Genomic DNA, 18,079 nt, shown 5'->3' with positions numbered 1-18,079 from the left:
AGGCCCCACTAGAAAAAAACCCATGCCTTCTGATTTAATATCTTCAAACAGATTTAAAAGGGAACACTCATTATTATCGATGATTTTTTCTCGATATATCGATATTAACAAATTGAAACATATCAGCTGACAAACTACGATAAATAAACTAACCAAACTTGCTGTAACATTAAAAAACTCCGCTTAATATTCTCCAATCGCATTTTCTGTTATCAAACGGATTTCTTAAATGGTACAGCAAGTTTGGTTGGTTATGTTAGGTTAGCTTAAAACAGTTTCATTTCTTAATCCATATAATAGACTATATTTTATCCTAAAGATCAGCTGTCAATTTGTAATGTATCGTAAAGGAAAACAAAAATATCAATATATCGAGAAAAAATCATCGATAATAATGAATTTTCCCTTTCAGGAAAGTACCATATTAACTTATCGCAGTTGTCAACTGACTTCTCGTTCATTAATACCAGTATATCAGATCAAAAAATAGAATATCGACGAATCGAAAAAAATCATCGCTATTATTAATAATTAATTATAATATAATAATAATAATACATATAATAATAATTATTATTATTAGATATTAATAATGAATGTTCCCTTTAACAGGAAAGTACCGAATAAAATTATAAAATTCCTACAAACAAACTTCGAGGAGAGGAAGCTTGGAGAAAATGTTACTAACTTAAAAAATTGGATTTATATCAATAAATAAACAACCTGCGCTAATGTTGGGCCACAACTTAGTGTTTATGGAATTGTTGTGTTAGTGTTGGTAAATTTAAAAAAAGTCCTAACTTAGCAAAGGTAGCCTAATGATGTTCCTTTTGATAGGTTACATGCTGTAACCTGTAACTGTACAATTACAATACAATTACAAATACAAAACAAACGGTTTGGGTTTGGAGTTTTAAACTGACTGCTGATTGGCGATTGCTGACTGGACTCTGGCTGGAAGGAACTCAAACTTTCAACTCACTCTGGTCTGATCCTGATCACCGATCTCAAACATAGACAAACAAAAAAAACATAAGCAATACGGTATTCGATACGATATTAGTTGGTGGTGTATCGATACGGGCGTATCGATATGCACCTCTGTATCGATACGAAATATCGATATTTTTTGTTCTATGTATCGATACGTATCGATACGAACATCACTACAATTAACATGAGAACATATTATGTTCTCCTTCTCACTTTTAATTTCTGACAACAGCTGGAGTTTCATAACAATGTTTCCCATGTTAATCTTATGGAGAAATACAAAACTTAAGTTTCCTGCACAACTTCATGTTACCCTCTTTGCAATGACATTTCAATAAGAATGAACTCCAAATTTTCGGCCCCATTTGTCTCACTGGCCTCTCTGCTCGCCGGTTTCAGCTCGCCATTTCACCTTGCCATTTCACGGGCCCCTGGGTCCCTCCGCATTGCGAGCCCTTCTGTTACACCACTGAGCCAATCTATTGCCAATCTATCTATACGTTACTGAGCCACTGAGGTATTGAATTTGTTAACTGGACACTACATCTACTGTATACCAACAATCATTACACATTTCTACAACTTAGCTGCATCAAAGAGTAGCCAAATGTAATATTATTGTATATATATTATACGGTCTGGAAGAAATTAACAGACAAGATGTTGAAAAGAATCATTTTATTATACACTGATAGTACGGAAGACGTTGAAGCCACTGTTGGCAGTACTGATGATGACACCGAGCTGCTGAGGATGCCAATGGAGCTCCTTGACCTCTGTCTGACCTTGGTGAATAAACATCAGCTGAGGCGGCAAATCCTAGAGGACATCAAGTTAGTTAATAAAACAATTTCTAAGCCAAAAGGTGGAAACGTTTTCCTACAGTTACCTAAAAATATGTTTACCACACTACACTATTTTGACGAACTTCCCACACAAGGATTTAGTGCAGAAAACAGCTGTTTGCCGCCAGCTTAATCAAATGGGGTTTCATTGCGTACTACTGCAATGAGTTTTACCGGACACCAATCAGCTGATTATACTATATTTGGGTGGCAATGAGTGGTTATAAACAGAAAAACCTCTCTTAGAGGTTATCACTAGTGATTTTTAGTCCTTTAGTTGGTGGTAATATATAAGGATTTGTACAGATTTAGTAGTATGGTATAAACTATCGTACGTAACTCGTTCAAAATGTGTGTACCGGACTCGTATGGTAATCCCGTACTCGACTTCGTCTCGCACGGGAACGACCACACTTGTCCGGTAAACACTTATTTTCAGGACTAGTAACATAATATACTATTTTATGAACAGAGAATGTAACAAAGAACACTAGGGCAGTGGTCACCAATTAAATGTAATGGAGGTCCATTCTAAGTTTCTATAAAACTGTCACGGTCTGCACAATAATCCGGGGGGTGGAATACCCCCCAGCCAAGAGGGGGGTCCGGGGATCCTCCCCCGGAAGAAATTTCAAAATTTCAGTTAAAATGGTGTGATTTAAGCCTATTTGCGCATGCTATTTGTAACATTTTTTTGTTGCCTAAATGCCATAAAAAAGTTTGAATTTATTAGAAAATAGCCTATTGTTTAGGTTTGGAAAAAAATCACAAATTATAAATTGTGTCATAAAATTTAATTGCACTTAGAAATTATACATAAAGATTACTCACATATGAGTGTGGAGTGTTTAAGTAAATTAATGAAAAATTAAGAGAAAAAATGAAAGTCATGTTTACAAGAAGAACAGAAAGTAATAATGTTTATTTATTTATATAATACAATGGATTATCTTTAAATCATCAGCTGTTTTATTAATTCAAAAATTCTAAACAGGCTAAACAAATTTTTAAATAAAAGAACTGAACAATGAGTATTCAAACTTAGTGAGAGAAATGACATTTTTTATTCTGGGCCACTTCTTTAAAGTTTGGAATGAGTCCTGTGCAGCTGATTCTCATCAGGTTGTTGAGGTGGCTGTCACTGAGGCGAGATCTGTATTTATTTTTGATAAAGTTCATCCTTGAAAATGCAGACTCACATGTGTACGTTGATCCAAACATTGTACACAGTTTGATGGCCAAGTTTTTCAGTTCAGGATATTTTTCACTGCTCACATACTTGATCCAAAATAGCTCACACGAAAGTTCTTTCGGGACTTGTCTAAATTTGTCCTTCAGAGCAATGTCTTCCTGGAAATCTATTATTTCCATTTGCAGGGCTGCTTTATTACAATGCAAAACTACTGCTGCTTCATTGGTCCACTCTCCATTAGGCTTTAGAGAAAAACAGTTATTTAGGACTTGAACCACATTCCCTATTTTGTCAAAGTCACTACATCGAGCTTCGAACTCAGATTTGAGGTTGTTTAAAAAGTTTACAAACGGTTTCATGTCAATAACGTCGTCGGTTTCACAAACTGAGTTCAGGCTGGGAAAGTGCACTCGTTCGTTACTGATATCTTCACACCAAAGAACAACCTTTCTCGTAAAGATTCTAATTTCTGAGAGAAGCTCACACACAAGAAGTCCTTTCCCTTGAATCTTTAAGTTTAACATATTGAAATGTCTGAAGACATCTGTCAGGAAAGCTATTTTTGGGATAGTGTCTTCTGTATCAAGCAGAAAGCCCAAGTGTTCATTTGCAACTTCTTCACTACACTCTGAAAGAAATACTTTTATGTCCTCCATAACAGCAAAAAACCGTTGAAGTACAAATCCTTTGCTCAGCCACCTTACGTTGTTGTGAAGTAATAAATCGTCAAACTGTGCTTCAGTTTCCTCAAGAAGTGATTTGAATTGACGGTGCCTAAGTGAAGACTTTGATCGTATGAAGTTAATGATCTTAACTACAGTTTGCATTGTACCTTCAAGAGCAGGATTCAGTTTGCAACACAACACGCTTTGATGGATAATACAGTGGTAGGCTAGCAAACTTTCATTAAATTTAGGGTCTGTTTTCATTCGACTTACCAAGCCTTTGTTTTTCCCTGTCATCGCACGAGCACCATCTGTCGTTACTGATATAATTTTTTTCAAATCCAAGTCAGCTTTCTCAAAATAGTCCATTAAAACATTGTACAAGTCCTCTCCGCGTGTTTGCCCTGATATTGGCAAAATAGTTAACAATTCTTCCACAAACTGTTCTTTTTTAATGTCCAAAAACCTCACAAAAACAATCAATTGAGCTGTATCGGTAATGTCACATGATTCGTCTAATGCTAAAGCGTATCTGTCTGTAGCTGCTAGAATCTGTTTCAAGCTTTTAGAACTTTCTTCTGCTAAAACTTCAGTGTTTCGTGTGCTGGTAGATGCAGAAAGCGGCATGCGTCGAATAGTGTCAACAACGTCTTGTTTATTCTCAAATAACACGTTTCCTGCCTCAATCATGCATTCTTTGACTATATCTGCATCAGTAAACGGTTTCATATGTTTAACGAGAGTCCACGAAATACGCAAAGAAGCCTCTGCACATCTTTCTTGGGCAGTCATTGTTCGATTTAATATCTGGGTACTAGCTAAGTAGTTCGAACGTAAACTCTCAATCTTAGACTTGCGAAGATCACTTCCTATTGGGTATTTTGTATCAAACGGCTTGTGTTTAGTCTCAAAGTGTCGTTTAACGTTTGAACTCTTGACAACAGATACCGTTTGTTGACATATCAAACACACAGGCACAGCTCCACTTTTGTTTGGAAGTATAAACAAATACTGGTCCGTCCACTCTGGTAAAAACTGCCTATTTTCACTGTCTACTTTCCGCTTTTTGCTATCCATTGTAAGTAATTCGCACTACACTTTTTGCATAACTAACACACGGCAGGATGAATAATCAATGAGAGAACTAAACACCACATTAGTAAACAAACAGACGACGCGACATCGACAGTGCTGACTACAGCCAGTGCGGGCGGCCTGCCGGGCGATGACGACGTGACGTGGCCACTGGGTGGGCGAGTTCAATTAGCGATGGGGGGGGGAGGAAGCGTAAAGAAAACGCCGGTGCATAGCATCGCTTATAACGGTTTTTATCTAGCGCGGAGCACGGCGAATTAACTATGAATTAACTATGTTTCGATAAAAATAGTTTTCTCGTATAAAATATTTTAATCTTTAATGGTTGGTACCGATATATCTTTAGGTTCAAATAAATTTTAAATTCACTAAAAGATAAAAATACATAAAAAACACAGTTTGTGAATTCGAACTAACGGTCCGTAAAAAACCAGGCGGCGGTCCGGATCCGGACCGCGGTCCGCCATTTGGGGACCACTGCACTAGGGCATAGGTTTTATATTACCGGTATGATTTTTGTGGGTTCACCAAAATAGCACAAGCATCTTAAAACTACACTATAAACAAAGGAAGAAAATGCTTTTTTTTATGCCAGGGGGGGCTCTTTCCCATCTGGGTAAGTCTGTTATTTCCTCACAAAAATTCTTTTTAAGCTTCGACAAATATTAATATGTATATGGCATGCAAAATTTAACACACAATCATGAAAAATACAAATGGAAATTGAGATCCTATGTAGTTGGAGACATTGACTGCAGAGTATTACACGACTAACCTTGATTTCTGTGTCGGTGTCAGTATCATCTCGCTCCACAGCCAAGTCCCACAGTGATATCTGGTCGTCCTCTCCACCAGCTGCTAAAACGGAACTCTCACATGGCTGCCACTCTACTGTAGTGATAGGTGCTGAGTGATGCTTCAAGCTGGCCACAGCGCTCCCGGTCTGTGACAGAACAAAGTTTAGTCACATTGGTAAACACGTTATTTAAGGTGAGCTCCCCAAACCCAACCTAAACAGGAATGGGACCCTTTTCCAACATACGATGGTAAGGGAGGCAATACCTTAGACCGCATTGGCACTGAACATACACTAATGCACTAGTAATGTTGGTAAAATCAACGTTCTTGCAAAGTAGTTATGAGCTTGTCCAGCAAAGTCAGTGTTAGCTTTCTGAAGGCTAGAAACTACATTCTTGAAATATTTCCTAAACATTGTACTTGGGTGAAATGCCAAAGCACACCAGTCGGGACCATATTTATTTACCTGAAAGTTTCTCAAGTCCCAGATGTGTAGAAAGCCGTCATCGCCCCCGGAGGCTATCAGTGGCTCCTTCTCATTCCAGCTGATGACATTGACATCACTGGTGTGTGCCTCCACAGTCAGCTTGCAGGCCTTGGTCGGAGCTTCCCGTGTGTCCCAGATACGTATCCTGACACCCAACGACAAGTGATAAAAGAAAAGTCTGAAGACAACTTATAATGGTGTACTAATTCAAAGTGATTAGTTCAATTTGTTCATCTTCTTCAAATTTACAATACATATCAATTAGGCCTATTACTTTGAAGCAAATTAAAGCATTTTTCTAGATTAATGGTAAGTGAGTAACACATTTTTCTACAGCTTTATTTGCTGGTTAGTTAAGAATAACTAGCTACAGCTGATTCATATGTATAGGATGTAAACTTAATAACAACGTTAAGTTAATGACAATAATTTGCCCGATATTAGCTTTAAAAGTAAATGGTACATTGTCCTGTCATACAATGGCACTTGCGCACATCAGAGAGGAAAACGCTGTGTCACTGTAAAACTAGACAAAATTAATCATTAAATAAAAAATATTTGAAATACGTAGTTAGCTTGATTGATGTGGTGGTTTGTGCTTGAAACTTCTGGCCTTAAGTAACAGATTCAAGCCACGCACTCTCCAAAGCTAAAAGAGACTGCTAAAATAAATCAAAAACAAAACGAACAATGCAGAAATCCACACTATAAAAAAACAATCACAAGAAAATCCAAACAGCTATACCCAAACTTAAAGCTAACCCTCTGCTCGGATAGCCAGGGCAGAGGAGTAGCTAATAAAATTGAATATCTAAGCCATGGGAGAATCAAGGCTTTTGGTTACGTAAGAGCCAACACCACGTTAGCCCAAGTCATTGACTCTACAGCCATTGAAGCCTCCACCCCTGTGGTTATCATTGGTGGAACAAATGACAGCCTAAATTGCGAGTTTGGCGATATCTATAAAGACCTAGAACATAAACTTAAACTCAAAAGTGAAGAAAGAACCATCTTCATCACAACCATACCTATTAGATATGACAAGCCCCTAATGCATCCTATAAATGTTGATCTATACACCGTGAATCATTACATCGAGGAACTAACACAGAGGATGGATAATGTTTATTTGATCAATCTGACCCAGCTTGAGCGTTGCGACTTTACAAGACATGGTCTTCACTTTAGCAGTCGAGGAAAGGAGAAATTGGCTGGAATCATCATTGATGAAGTAACAACCTGGGCCCGAAACAAACTAATTACTACTAAAAAGGATATTCAACTAACCGATGCACATATGAGCGATGTAATTAATGAATTTTGTCATGACCCACAGGTAGCCTTTGCACACTGCATATCTGCTGATTTCAGTGATGGAAAGCAAATGAGTCAAGGAGTAGCCAAAGTCTTCAAAACTAAATTTGGAAACCATGTGAAAAAGATTTCTGTGCTAAAGATCTAACATTTCAGAAAACTAAAAATGGAGCAGCAATTTATGGATTGGTAACGAAACCTAAATATTTTCTTAACTCAGGGAACTACAGCAACTATCTTAATAACTACAACCAAGCCTTCAAACAGTTAGAACAAGATTTCAAAAACAAAAACTTCAAGAAATTAATTTGTTCTCCTATGGGATGTGTGCGGGATCGCATACCTCCTCATCACTTTATTGCTAATCTTAAAAAATTCTGCAGCAGAACTGGTGCATCCATCTTAATTGTCACATTTGATGAAACCTCAACAGGAAATTTACGTAATGGACTGACACACCCAGTTTTTGTACAGTGTCTCCGAGACCTAATAATTTCATCTTCACACTTGCCCCTGACTTCAGCTGCTGAGGAGTCTCCTACAACACCTAATGCTCAACAAGGACCTGCTCCAACCAACCCACAACCTGCACCTGGCACTACCCACCACCAGCCAACTGTAACAGTTGTAGTTGACCTCACATCTGATGACCAATCATGTTTGCAGTCCACTGTAGTTCCTGGTCATCTTGCCTATAGTGAAATAGTGAAAGTGTGTGACAAAAAGCAGAGTAATAGTGAGAGTGTAGTCCAGATCATTGGTAACACAGAGTCTAGTGATAGTAGTATTGATTTAGATGTAAGCCTTGTAAATACTAATGTTGAAATCCCACAGCTTGTAAATAGTAATGTTTTTTTAGACCACTAGATAACTACAATAACAGACCTACTAGAAAAATCCCTTTTAAACTCTCAAGTAAGTCATCAGACAGACCCAAAATAGCTAAAAGTTTTTCAAATCTACTGTTATTTCATCAAAATGTGCAGCACCTATCATCCAGATTAGACATCTTAAAAATTAATCTCACAGAAATCCAACCTACTGTTTTGGCAATATCTGAACACAAAATGACAGAACCAGAAATATCAGTTTTTAGTATTCCAGATTACAAAGTATGTTCATATTTTGCTAGATCTATAAAAGTGGGAGGTGGAGTAATGATCATGATAAAAGATAACATTAAAAGTAAAAAAATCCTAATACCTGCTGTTGAATCTCTATTAGAAGAGAAAGAATTTGAGTGTTGTCTTGCTGAGGTCTCTTTCGCTGATTTAAATTGTGTAATAGCTTGTATATATAGGTCTCCCAAAAAATGTTTGATTAAAAATTTTCTGAATAAATTTGAAAGTTTGTGTAGTATTTTAAGTAAACGTTTTTCAAATATAATTTTAGCAGGGGATTTTAACATAAATGTGTTAAATAAAGATAGAACATACAAAGATTTTGTTAATATATTAAAGATATATAATTTGTCATACTGGGTAAATTTTCCAACAAGGATAGATGTAAATTTAAATTCACAGAGTGCTATTGATAACATTATAAGTAATATAGAGAATAGAGATTGTAAAATTACAGGTATTGTAACTTGTATTTCGGACCATGATGCTCAACTCTTTGAAGTTTCATGCTCAAACAAAAACAGTAAAAAAATAACAAAAAAACTAATAAGGAAATTTTCAACAAATAATTATGATTTTTTTGAGAAAGAGTTATTGACAGAAACTTGGTTAGAAGTCTATCAGGCGCCTATAGATAAGAAATATGATGTTTTTTATAGTATTTAATCATTATTTTAATGTATTTTTCCCTAAAACTTTAACAGCGATAAATTGTTTCTAAAAAAGTAATTGGATTACTGAAGAAATAATATGCAAAAAAAGACAGATTAAAGAATTAGAAATTTTATTTAGATTAAGTAAGAATGAAAGTCTTAAGGTAACCATTAAAAAGTTGAAAGCTGAACTAAAGCAATGCATTGACAAGGAAAAAAAAAATGTTTTTTGATAGAAAAGTAAATAATGCAAAGAATAAAGCAAAACAAACTTGGAAATTAATTAACTCAGAGGTAAACAACAAAAAGGTTTCAAAATGTAACATTGATATTTTGAGAGATGGTATATTTATTACTGACCCTCTCCAGGTCAGTAATAGTTTCAATGATTTCTTTGTGTCTGTGGTTGATAATTCTGTTCTTCCTAAAATTCTTCAAGGAAAAGATAGTGTGGTGCATTCTCAGCATTTAATTTCCATTAATAAATTCAAATTCAAGCAAATTGATGAGAAAGATCTTGAAAAATTAATATTATCTTTTGAAAACAAATATTCTACTGGCTATGATGATGTTTCAATTATTACTGTTAAAAAAGTTCTTCCTGCTATTTTAAAACCTCTTTTACATATAGTAAATTCTTCTCTCATTTCAGGCATTTTTCCTAATAAACTCAAAATAGCAAAAATTATTCCAGTTTTCAAAAAAGGGGAACCAAACGATGTTTCCTGTTACCGACCAATTTCACTTCTTCCAGTTTTTTCAAAAATCTTAGAAAAAGTTGTTTTTATACAATTGATGGATTTTTTAAATGAACATAACTTAATGGATTCAGAACAACATGGATTTCAAGCAGGCAAATCGACAGTCACTGCAGTTATTGAATTTATTGAAAGTATAATAAATGCAGTGGATAAGAGAGAAAAAGTAATTGGCATTTTTCTTGATTTAACAAGGGCATTTGATAGTGTATCGCATGAAAATCTTATTGACACTTTATCAAAATTAGGTATTCATGACAAAGAATTAAATTGGTTTAGATCCTACCTATTTCTTAGGCAACAATATGTTGAGATAGAACATTATAAATCAGATTTCTCAAGTAAATATAATTACATCCAAAAGTTTAATTCACAGATGCAGATGGTCCGCCATGGAGTTCCGCAGGGGTCGGTGTTGGGGCCCCTCTTGTTCCTAATATACTTGAGGGGTCTGCCTGACTTGATGCCTGTGGGCGGGGCGGCCTGTTTGTATGCTGATGATACTAATATTACCATTTGTGGAAATTCAAAAGAAAGTATTGAGGCATCATCATTGGTCAGTCTCTCCATCATAAAAAAATTCTTAGATAGCAAAAACCTTCTTTTAAACCCTGAAAAATCTAATTTTGTATCATTTTCTACAAAACAAAACAAAAACAAATTAAATCCAGACATAATCTTAGAAGATTATAAATTACAACAGGTAGAACATACAAAATTTCTTGGTTTAATAATTGATAAAAATCTAGCCTGGGACAAACATGTTGATCATGTTATCAAAAAAATGTCTTCAGGAGTATCTGCTTTAAGACAAATGTATAAAGTTTGCAGCTTAAAAACATTAATATCAATCTATTATGCCTTAGTTCATTCTAATTTAGCTTATGGAATCAGTATATATGGAGCAACTACATCAAAAAACTTAAAACGGATTCTATCGTACCAGAAAAGGGCAATTAGGGCAATGTTTAATTTGAAAAGGAAAGAATCGGTAAAACATATTTTTACCGATCTTGGAATACTAACTGTTCATGGACTATATATCTTGGAAACTATTATTTATGCAAAAAATATTACAAAAACTCAGGTATCAAACAAAATTAGTCATAATTATAACACTCGTTCTCAATCTCAAATTGATAGACACAATCTAGAATTTTATAAAAAGAAAACAAAATTCGCAGGAAATAAATTTATGTCCCATCTTCCAAAAATACTTCTAACTGAAAATGATACAAAAAAGTTTAAAAATTGTCTGAAACAGTATTTGATTAAAATTGCCCCTTATTCTCTTGAAGAGTTTTGGGAGAACAAATAAAATAGATATTCTGTCTTATTTTTAGTTCTTAAATGTAAAACATTTTATTTTGTAAGATCTGACTCTATTCCTGTACAATTGTACTTAAATGAATAAAGGATATTTTGATTTGATTTGATTTGATTTGATTTGATTTGCTATCCTACTCACGTCTTGTCAACAGAGCAGGAGGCGAGCACGTAAGGCTCGTTAGGAGACCAGCACAGGTCCTCGACAGAGGCAGAGTGTCCCACAAGTGGTCGCTGGTCCACACTCCAGCTGGCCCCATTGTCTGCTGGCTTCCACACATGAATGTTGCGACGACAGTCTCCAGTGGCTAGCACACCTACAACAGCTCATCATTAACAGAAACCAGTAGGCCTGCTAATTATAGCTCTTTTGACTCTTTCAATATCTCAGTTACTCTTACCAAAACAGCTATTTTTAGGCGGCCTAGTTAATCTAACTTATTTTGGAAGAATCTAGCTCTGCCGAAGACCCAAATGTTCTAAAATGAGGTTACTAACCTGTCGTCAATAAGTCCTATATTGTCATAGATGACTTAATAGTTTCGGGGTTAAAACCCCATTTTCAAATCTTCTCTTCAGTCATCATATGTCAAACATAATCTCTTGCACAAGCCGTCCTCAAAATTACTTCACACATACTAACACATAAACACATGCAAAGTGTCTATTAACACATATATGTTGTGTGTTTAAACTAGGACTGTATATATATAGGACTGATTGACGACAGATTAGTAACCTCATTTTAGGTCAATAAATCAATCCTGGAGGCAAATTATATATAAAATATGTCCAAATGTTCTAGATTAGAAAGTGTTTTCCTGTACATAAGCTTTTTGATTAAATTATTCGATAATACAAAGATGAATTTTATCTTTGCAAAACAATATTAATAAATGTGTTTTTACAAACTGTCTGAAATACGATCAAGGTGGCCTCAACAACAAGACTAATCCAAGGATACTGGGGGATGGATGCAAATTTGTTTCTATTGCAGCCATTAACAAAATTAGTAGGTACTATACTACAAGGTACACATTTACACCTTACACATATATACTTGCCAGGTTGAGTAGGACACCAGGCTATGCCGTAGCCCTCAGACTGATGTCCTGTGAACACAAACAACGGCCTGATTGGTTCACCCACTCGACCACCGGTCTTCCTCCGAGCCGCAGCTTCTATCGGGTCCTCCAGGGATACCAACTGAGGCTTGAGATCTAACAGAGTCACTTTACCTTGCTCCGACCATACTCCACACAACACCGCGTCCCCATTCTGAGTCACCTGTGTAACCAAACATCAAATTACTCGTATTATCTGATTTCTTGTTGCTGATAACGCCATAACAGAATAATTGGTAGAATTATGTTACTAGACTACTAACTGGAAATTGGTTCACAATTGGAATTTATGACAAATCATTTGTTCATTGCCACTTAAGTTGCGTACCTACAAACCTTTATATTCATAGGGGTAAAAAAAAAATTGTATGGTATTTGTCACAAACATATTTGAAAAAAATCTTACCCTAATCCTGTTGACACTACCGTGGTGTTTTATTAAGATGGATTCCATTTTTGGTTTTAGCGCTGCATCTTCTTCATCATCTTCATCACTATCTGAATCTGATTCTTCATCTTGTATCTTGTGCATATTGGAAAGCTACAAAAAAGTATAATGTTTTAGACAAAAAACACCAATTTTTAACAATAATAAAAATAAAAAAATTTAAAAATAACCTATCTATAAATACAAAAATAAAAATGCAGATAATTTGATACTCTGCATGTAAAACCCTCCACATGACTCTTTAGAAAAGTCCCTATAGAATCTACAATATCCAATGGACTGAGATTCCAAGAGTTGTGGAGGAGAGCAGAAGTGACCCTGTTTAAACAACAATAAAACAGAGAAAATACCAAGTGAATAGGCTTCATGTTGAGAAAAGGCTATTGGCCTAATAACATTAGCCAAGCTCTGTTCTGTAACCATCAAAGAAGCAGGAAAAGAAGAGGGCCAAAAACAACGTGGAGATCAGTCGAGAGAGAAGGCAAGAGCTAAGTTCATATGAAGAAAATTGCTCGAAATTGTCTATGGAGGAGAATTTGTTGTAGCCTGCCCAATTTGGATTGAAAGAAGTAAGCCATTTAGGCTTGCATATTTATTTTAGTAAAAAAAGTAGGCCTAATTATTAGAAAGGTTGAGTTATTAGAATAAAGTTCCATTTGTTGTCATTTGTCAACATTACATTGCTATAGATGTCAAAGAACACAAGAAATAAGGTAATCTAAATATATAAAAGGCAAAGCCCTCACTGACTGACTCACTCACTCATCACTAATTCTCCCACTTCCCATTTACCTAGGAGGTTGAAATTCGGTACACTGATTCTTTGGGCATTAAATAGGAAAACTAAGTTTTTATTCTGATCGGGCTTACGGGCTCCCCCCAGTGGCTCTGGAGTTTCCCATGTTAACCTTATGATTTTTCATATTTAAAAGAAATTTCTTAACAGCTGTTTCAATTAAACAAGTTGGTTCTGTTCTATGATGTTCAATAGCAATAAAGTTACAAGATTACCAACAGGGTGCAGCATTATTATTTTTTTAAATTTATGACTACAGACAATTTTCAACCAAAAGGTGAGTGAGCGTACCGAACGAACTTCAACCTGGAAGCGAGTTAGCGTAGCGAACGAGCTAACCTGAAGGCAAGTGAGTGGAGCGAATGAGCTGCAACCTAAAGGTGAGTGAGCGTAGCGAACGAACTTCAACCAGGACGTGATTGAGCCATGCGCACAAGCTCACTTGTGAAGTTAAACAGGGCAAAGCCCGCGGGTACAGCTAGTATGCAATATAGAAGGAAAGAGTAGGGCCTACAATGTACTTGTTTGGCTAAAAAAAAACTGAATAAAACATCACAAACAACAATTAGCAACAAATCAATATTTAATCAATATTTAAACTGTGAAAATTAACAATAATAAATTAACAATAATAAAAAATAAAATTAATAAAATTAACAATAATAAATAAATTACTATTACACACCAAAGTATCACTGGATAAAAGCTCATAAATATAAGGTAAAAATGAATATTAAAAAAATTCATCATGAGAATAAAACGCTATATTTATAAACTAGCTTGACAGTTTTTATTTAAATGGTTGGATTTTGAGGTTTCTGATCTCTGGTGGCAATTTACCCTATTGAAACACTTGATTTGTAAATATTTGTGGCTGACTATTGTTTTCCACAATCTAGAAGAGGGTGGGACAATTACTAGGATAATATCACTAGGAACTAGTTCGGCACAGAGAGGATTCCAATTCACTTAGGTACCGTACTCTGTTACCTTAGTCACAATAACACTGTTGTTATTTGGACGATCTGCCTGGGTCCCAGCAACAATATGAGCAGTCAACGGGTAGTCCTCTCGGTTGTTGCCGAAACAATCCTTTATAATGTCAAAACTTAGGCAAGGGGATCCTGCAATAAAAACAGTTTAGTTGAATAAGACTCAGTATTTTTATGATGTTGAAATATAAAGGAGCTAAATATTTCATTTATTAAAAGAAAATCCCTTTTTTCAACAGTTCAAGTAGGCTAGATACAATTCCTAGATTTGAGAGAATGAAAAAAAAATATAAATTATGGTAAATGCAGTAGTACATAAATGATATACTAGATAATAATAGATACATATGTTTAAAGTACGAATATCAATAAAAATTTTAACAAGAAAAACGCAATATGAGTAATTTATTCAACAGGAATTATTGAATACGATGATAATATAATGAAAAAAAAACTGATAGTAAATAGCCTTTATAACAATATATTTATAATATTAGTATGATAAACAAAAATAAAGAATGTTGATATAAGTTGCTACTGCAATGTCTTTATTAAATCCAATAACTTAAACTTATCCATAGATTTCACAACATCTCTAATTATTCTCAGCATCAAAGCAGCCCTGTCTAACTGCTATAACTTACTTAAAATACCCCCGTCGCAGCAAACCTGCATACTAAGCTAATTCCCATTTACCCGGCTTGATTTCTACTAAAATATTCCCTATAAATTTTCAGATTTATTTCTTATAACATTAATTTTAGTGAGTAGTTAGGTTTGCTGCTACGGGGAAGATGTTGAGGTGTGTTTTTTCAATTGAAATATTGATAGCTTAGTATGAAATTAACCAAATTGCCAAATTTGATTAAAATATATCCAAAAACAAGCAAACTAGAACAGTTTATTTATTCTCCATAAGAATAACATGGGAATTTTAAATTTACAATTTTTTTTAATTTTCTCCGTAGTCAATGAACATTCAAAAACACTTCAATATACTAAATTATTTGTTTTTTTAAGCTCTTCAAACTGGTCTAGAGAGAAATTTAGAAATTTAAAGTTTTTAGGGTCAAAAATGAGAAAACCCCATTTTTACCCCATAAAACCCCCCATAAACTCCTGATCCCATGGTCCGATTATGCTGGTTTGCAAACTCGTTCAAATAAATGTAGGTTTACACGTTTGTACCAAATTTCATCAAAATCGGATCAATTTTGCTCGAGTTATCGCGCTAACGGACACATATATAAATAAATATATATATATATATGAATTTGAACGGATGGTGCCTACAGTTTATGTTCAGTATTAAAATTCACCTTTACATTACAAATATATATGTATATATTTAGAACTAAGCAGCTTTTTACATTATTAGTGTGGGAACCGTTGGTGGCGGTTAGATTAATGCATCTGCAATAGCCTACTAAAAGGCTATGGGAAGGGAGGAAAACAGGTTCACGTAGTTGGAAGTGGGGAAGGAAGTGGTAAAGGCGAGAAGTTCTGAGTGTGGGAACAGTTTGTGGCAGATAGATTAATGTACATGCAATACTAAAATTCTGAGGGAAGGGAAGGAAACAGTTCCACGTAGGTAGTGGCAATGGAAGTGGTAAAGGCAAGCAGTGTGGGAACCGTTTATGGCATTTAGATTCATTAGTTAGATAAACATATATTGGATTTTTGCTAATTTTTAGGTGATATTATAGCGCTATCGTTAGTATGTGTTATATATCATTATAAGCCATACAATATTTTTAAGAAGACTCCTTTACACCGTTCTGTGGCAATTAGGTTAAGTGAAATTAGTTCAGTTTGGCTAAGTTTTGTTTATTATAGGCGTCATAACAAATAAGGAAATAGGCTTCATTTAATCAAAAGGCGTTATGTACATGAACGATGGATTAACCTCCTATCGATAACTGTTGGAAATCCATTACGTATATTACCAATGAGTTTGGTTAATTAATGGACGAGAAGTTAGGATTGTTGTTGACTGAGATTTGGTTTATTTGCCCATACAAATAACATTGTGTTCACTAGTGACACCGGTAAGTAGGATATGTGCTTGGTGGAAGACCATTGTTGCGCCCACGTTCACTCATCCCGTTACGCGCAGAATAAGCGTACTACTAGTGTAGTAGCCTATGTAGGCCTAGTACAACCTATACAGTGTTTCATAAGTTATCAAAGGCCCAGAAGATAAAAAAAAACTCAGACTAGGTTAATTGTAAAAACATAATTTAGGGGTTAGCCTAGGTTTTAAATGAAAAAAAAAACAGTAAGATCCTGATGACAATTAATGTGTAGCAACTTATAGGAATTACATCTAAAACCTATTCAAGGTAGGCCTACATACTGTTTTCGAAAGTGTTATGATAAATGGCTATGGAATGGGGAGAAATATTGAATTACCTACCCGTATTATATTCATGGAGCATTATATAGGCTGATGGATCGCACACCAGTTCTTCATCAGGGGCTAAGGGTTGTCCCGGGAGATATATTTTCCTTGGTATCTTTTCAACTTTTGAGTTGTCATCATTTTCATTGTTTTGTACGTCTTCTTTCATCTCTTCGTCGTTGACTTCTTCATTCTCTATGTCCATTGTAAATATAATTGGTAAGGCAAATAATAATGTCAATGATATTACAAAATAACTAACCTATACAACTACAACACGGCGTAACCTAACCTCGAAATTTTGTTATGGTTATGTTATGACAAACAGACAAAGACAAAAGCCTTCTGCTCTGCAGCCTGCTGGCCAGGAGAGCACAAGTTCACATGTACAGAAACCTTATACTGACGTCATAAATATCGAATGTATATATATCGATTGTACCGGGTGGTTACGGGTTTTTCTTCGGAATGTAAGTATCGGTTGCACCGAATAAGTAAAGGGGTTGTTTTTGTAACACTTTATTTGACGAATTGAATACTCTCGGTAGTTTATCCATTATAAATCAAATAGTAGAAATACAATAATATTCGTTACAGGCTGGGAATAAAATAATTACTGATACTTTGGATTGAACATCCAAGATGTTTGCAATTGTTTTCGTATTTACCTGACTTATAAAATAAAAACTTGAGTTCACAGGACGTTGAATTAGGCGCCTTAAAATAAGAAAATAAATAGCAAAACCTAGAAATAATTAGAACACAGATGAAACCATTGTTGTTTGATAGTGAAAAGTATTGTGAATAACATATCAAAAGTCTCCAAAAATATCTTTGGTGGAACACCACCATTTTTCCAAAATGGCGGCCAAATCCAGTAGTTTTTTGCTTTTTATTGAAATTCTGACTTTCCAGTCAATATTGGTGAAAAGTCGTCAATACATTTAATGTTCCTCCTGAAATTACCTTTAAAATGATACCAAATACATGTACCTACAACAAAAAATAAACCCCGTAGAAATAATAAAATATTTCAAATAAAAAAAATCTTTATAAATTAATGTAATAGTC

At 34.9% G+C, this 18,079-nt stretch overlaps 1 protein-coding gene across 1 annotated transcript; it reads right to left on the bottom strand.

Moving 5' to 3' along the window:
- Window positions 1-1,656: 1,656 nt before the first annotated feature.
- LOC129002768 (glutamate-rich WD repeat-containing protein 1-like) lies at window positions 1,657-17,329 on the bottom strand. The gene is made up of 8 exons (XM_054430809.1): window positions 17,024-17,329; window positions 14,606-14,739; window positions 12,778-12,912; window positions 12,312-12,534; window positions 11,390-11,564; window positions 6,055-6,220; window positions 5,566-5,733; window positions 1,657-1,812 (listed from the first exon to the last, which is right to left on the bottom strand). The coding sequence occupies exons 1-8, from the start codon at window positions 17,211-17,213 to the stop codon at window positions 1,675-1,677; spliced, it is 1,329 nt and encodes a 442-aa protein (XP_054286784.1). The 5' UTR covers window positions 17,214-17,329; the 3' UTR covers window positions 1,657-1,674.
- Between the last annotated feature and the right edge of the window lie 750 nt (window positions 17,330-18,079).

Source organism: Macrosteles quadrilineatus, unplaced genomic scaffold (assembly GCF_028750875.1).
Source record: "Macrosteles quadrilineatus isolate MER2022 unplaced genomic scaffold, UCM_ALF_1.0 Scaffold_9__3_contigs__length_116548681, whole genome shotgun sequence".
Classification (NCBI taxonomy): domain Eukaryota; kingdom Metazoa; phylum Arthropoda; class Insecta; order Hemiptera; family Cicadellidae; genus Macrosteles; species Macrosteles quadrilineatus.
Note: the sequence above shows the minus strand (reverse complement) of the source record. Positions and strands in the feature narration are given on the sequence as shown.